This window comes from Malaya genurostris, chromosome 2 (assembly GCF_030247185.1).
Source record: "Malaya genurostris strain Urasoe2022 chromosome 2, Malgen_1.1, whole genome shotgun sequence".
Classification (NCBI taxonomy): domain Eukaryota; kingdom Metazoa; phylum Arthropoda; class Insecta; order Diptera; family Culicidae; genus Malaya; species Malaya genurostris.
The window spans coordinates 311,132,086-311,136,597 of NC_080571.1; the positions used below are offsets into that span (position 1 = coordinate 311,132,086).

The window sequence follows — 4,512 nt, forward strand, 5'->3', positions numbered from 1 at the left end:
TTGTTTCCGGAACGGGTGGCAGCATCGACGGGTGCGGTTTGAAGACGGATGGTGGAAGGATTCCAGCAAAATAGTTTTCGAGTGTTGTGTCGCTTTATCCGCATTTAATCGAAACAATTGTAGCATGTCTTGAGATGCTGTTCATTCTCGAGTGCGCTGGTATGTGGCATCTCAGGATAATGCCACGAGACCGGGATTGGGAAATTTGGATTGCGGTGCAAGCAAAATTCTATAAAAAAAAAGATGTTACGTTCGTGTTATTTTTTATTACTTTGTGTATGTTTTCCTCTCCATTCTGCAGAAATTATGTACAATGCGAAAAACAAGCAACCAACCAAATGAAAAGCAAACCGGCGACTGAGAAGGATATGGCCCAGGCAACGAAATGAAATTGTTTTATACATTTTCACTCCTGTTTGCTGTAGGTTTGCAGCCATTAGCGAGGACGATGAAAATGACAGAACCATTGAATTTTTATGAAGCATAAAATTGGAATAACAAATATGGCTTGCTTGGCGGTCCGGTTGCATCCAATGCTCGGCCACCGGGCTGAAGGAACTATAAAAAGGATATCAGAAAATTGTGGCGTATTTTAGATTCTTTTGTGTGCGCTGGCCCAGTTCTGGGATCGAATTTACTTGTTTTGCATCTCTGATGCCGCAAAGTGCTGGTTGTAATAAATATTTTATTTTATTCGAAGTGTTTCGAATATTTTTTTTCTCTCTTTTTTGAAGTATCGTTTATTGTTTTCCATTTTGTTAGGCTATATAACTGACGAGGGAAATTTCTGTCTCATCTACTACTTGCACATTTTATTCTCAATCCACTTAAGCATTTTCAGCACCGACTGAACCGACCGAATCTGAAAATCTGCATTTGTCAGGACATCTGCCCCATTGGTGATTCGGAATGATTTTCCGAAACCTTTAATCGCTTTCATCACGTCCTCATCGGGTGTGTCGTCACCAGCGAAGATAACCTTTCTGCTTTTCCAGTTTTTGTCGAAACTGGAACTCAGTATGAGTTCGGCTGCCCGGCCCTTGTTCCATTCGATTGGTGGATTGGCTTCCAGAGCGTTGTGCGATGCGAAGGTTCGGTAGCCATAACTTTCAATGATTCGTTTCGCATTCACTAGAAGATCGGGGACCAAATTGGGCTCCATCTCGCGGTAATGTAGCGTAAAGGCTATTTGCTTGTTCTGAATCCATGCCCCGTTGTAGGCGACCTGTGGTTTAGTGGGGCGTAATATTATCCTTTCCGCTTTGCTATTGTTCGTTTCCTTACCTCTTTGGTGAGTTGTTCGATCATTTTGTGAAAATTTGCTGTAGCTTCCTCCGATATCGTTTGATTAAGCTTAGTTCCATCCGGTAGCTGAATTTCCAGACCGAGATTTCCGGAGTAAACTATACCATCGATTCCCACTTTTTCTCGCAAGTCATCCAAACTTCGTCCGGATATGATTGCTACGAACACTTTCCCGCTATTGGCTATACGACGCAAAGTTTCTTTTGTTTCCGGTGGAATGACACTTAGCTCCGGACGGTCTGGAACTTCGGCGAGTGTTCCGTCATAGTCTAATAACAACGCAATGTGTTGGTCATCGCCAATGTAGCTTCAAGTAAACAGTTAATTACTTCTGTAGTTACTAATAAAGACTAGGGATTTGGTCCCAATTTACCTGTCCAGATATTGTCCGAAATCTTCTTCTGAAGTCATTCTATCGACTGGTAGTGCTACTAGTAGCACTCTGATGGATAAAAATATCCACTACTATTTTGTTATGAGCGTACATTTCTTTACCAAACCTATAGCATCACTCAGAGCTGACATTAGTTTTTTCTCAGTTTGTGTTCTATTTTTACACCCGTACACCAAACCAGGGAGGGAGCAGCTTACGACGTTTGTCTGTTACATAAATCGTAGATTTCGTCAATCGAAGCGTCCGCCGTTAGTCGACTGTAACACCTTTCCGCCGAATGAGATTTGAACCAATCCAGTTTGAAATGAACGTTTTTTTTTCTAGTGTAAACTGAAAATGAAGAATTTGAATTCAATGTCGGATGACGACATTTCAATATGAACGTAGAAAAATATGTCCTCAAGAAATACAAATTCGTTCTTACGATGGTTTGTTAGTTAGATAACATTTAAATATTCTCAAGAAAATTGAAAAGTTTGTGTAATAAATGACGATCGATTGATGTATTGCCTTTGGTATACTGCGTAAGTGTGGTCTGCGGTAATGATAATGCACATTTCTCAAAAGAGGTATTTTAGATTTAACTTCATGTTTTGTTATACTGTTCTACTGTGGTTAAAAAACAGTAAGACTCAGACAATAATTTCAAAATTCGTTATTTATTCTTCCATATCTATTTCGTCCCCCACGTTGTTACCATTAAATTTGCAAAATATCTGGTTTTGGGTAAAATAATGATAGATAACGATAATGGATAGGAGTAAATTTTGAAATATAACGTTGCTATAAAAAAAATAAATGTGTATATACAAATACAACCCTATTGGGTCAGTTCTCCTGATTGGTAGGTGTAGGGCTTAGGGAACTGAGTTGTCGCGGTGCAAATACGAGGGCGGAAATCGTACAAGAACTGGGACAGTCAAAAAGTGGAATGAATGGTTGGTGATAGGAGAGATCTCGAATAACTGCTCTCTTGGGTTCTGACCGTGAAAGTGAAAAGGTGGCTACGAGTACAGTTCGATAGTAGCATATAAAGTTCTCGAGTAAATTGTGTGATTTCGGACGGTCGAACCTGCTAGGAAAGCCCCGATCACTGGGTCCCTATCCGACACCAGTTAACCGTTAAGGATCGGCAAAGCGCCCTTTCTCGCCCTGTCTGGTTTTCTCCAGCACGGCTAACCGTAAAAGAGCCCGGCATGCTGTCGTCGCGGGTCCGTCTGTCAAGCAGCAAACTTCACTCCGCCCTCTAATCCTCAAGGACGACCGTGGGGTCGTACACCCATCCGTATTGAAACTGACATCTGCCCGTGTGCGGCAGAGGACTATCTAGCCACAAGGTTTCGTCATCGCCCGGAGCCATCAGAGTTCGTCGATCATCTATCGAGCCATCACGTTTTATGTGCGCAAGGAATATCGCTACCGGTACCGCCCTAACCTCACCGTTTAACCATACGATAGGAGCAATCTAGAGTTAGGCAAATCACGTGGATAATTATATCATTGTTAACTGCACATTATCATCTTTGCCTAAGCCCAGATCCGAAAGCTGCCCTAAACAACTCAAATACGACCCTGGGACTCGAGGACCAAAAAAAGAGGCCATGTGTGCCCACCCCGGAACGTGCATACCAGACGTTGGGGCTTAGAACCCTTTCTCCTCCAGAACAGGTTAACTTCATCCTCGGGGGCTAAGAGCAGCCGCGTCCCAAGAAGGTAACAGATAGTTTGGCCGGTCGGAAGGAATTCGGAGTGCACCACACCTCGATAATCAAAGAAAACTGTCAACATTACTTGTTTTGACGTGATTTAGATTGAATCTTTTTAAAACAACTCGTACCAATCAAAAACACTTGCTCGCGACATAGAATCATCACCGAAGGCCTTTTGCAACATTCTGAACATTTCGGTAACAGAAATTTGATTCCGCACACATACTTTAATGGAACTTCTTAGATGAATAACTTCACTCATTGCAAAAATCGCCGATTGCACTTTTAATACTTCAGAAATACAAATGTATATTAAACACTACTGAATATTTTGACGTGACACTTCGACAGATGTCACTGACAGTCATACCAAGCTAGAAAAAAATTTCGACAAATAAGGTTTCCTCGCGAAATATAATTCAAAAGATTACTTTTTGCCCACAGTAGAAGCATATAATTGAATAAGTTTACTGTACGTCAAGACTAAGAAATAATAGACAATCCGTAATTTCGCTAAATGCTACCATTACCAAGGTACAGCAATTTCTTCGAACAGGAATTTATTGAAAACTGCTATTTTTTGTGCCAAATAAGAAGCTAGAAGAACTTTTTTCAAAAATTCTTTTGTTTTGGTGTCAATCTCATTTGTTGACGATTTCTCATTATTGTACGATACCTACACTTTTTTATCATCATCATAGTTCGAAAATCGCAGAGCTTCTATTGTATATGAAGAGACTGAAATAAACGAATGGTATTGTTGCGTTCCTTGAATATTAATCGCTCAATAATTATTGGCCATTGAGCTGTGGCTTGGTACTTTGGTATAGTTATAGTTCTGTTCTAAAACCACGGTACCTTCGAAACGGTAACATATTTTTGAATGACCCCTTTTTGTGCTTAACAGTTTTCGTACTTGCATGTAATTGGATTAAAAATTTGTTAATACTTTATTGGAACAATTTTCAAAAATCTACACGGAGAACCCTCCGATCATAAAATAGCGATATCACAGTTTTTGATTTTTGCGATAGTTGATTTAACTAATTTCTTTTTGATTCAACCAATATGGTTTTTGATTTGCATACATTCAAGTAGTTGAAA

At 40.2% G+C, this 4,512-nt stretch overlaps 1 protein-coding gene across 1 annotated transcript; it reads right to left on the reverse strand.

Moving 5' to 3' along the window:
* Nucleotides 1-262: 262 nt before the first annotated feature.
* On the reverse strand, nt 263-1,834 carry LOC131431107 (uncharacterized). Its single transcript, XM_058596611.1, has 3 exons — nt 1,679-1,834; nt 1,285-1,612; nt 263-1,225 (listed from the first exon to the last, which is right to left on the reverse strand). Exons 1-3 carry the CDS (start codon nt 1,714-1,716, stop codon nt 800-802), a joined length of 792 nt encoding a protein of 263 aa, XP_058452594.1. The 5' UTR covers nt 1,717-1,834; the 3' UTR covers nt 263-799.
* Between the last annotated feature and the right edge of the window lie 2,678 nt (nt 1,835-4,512).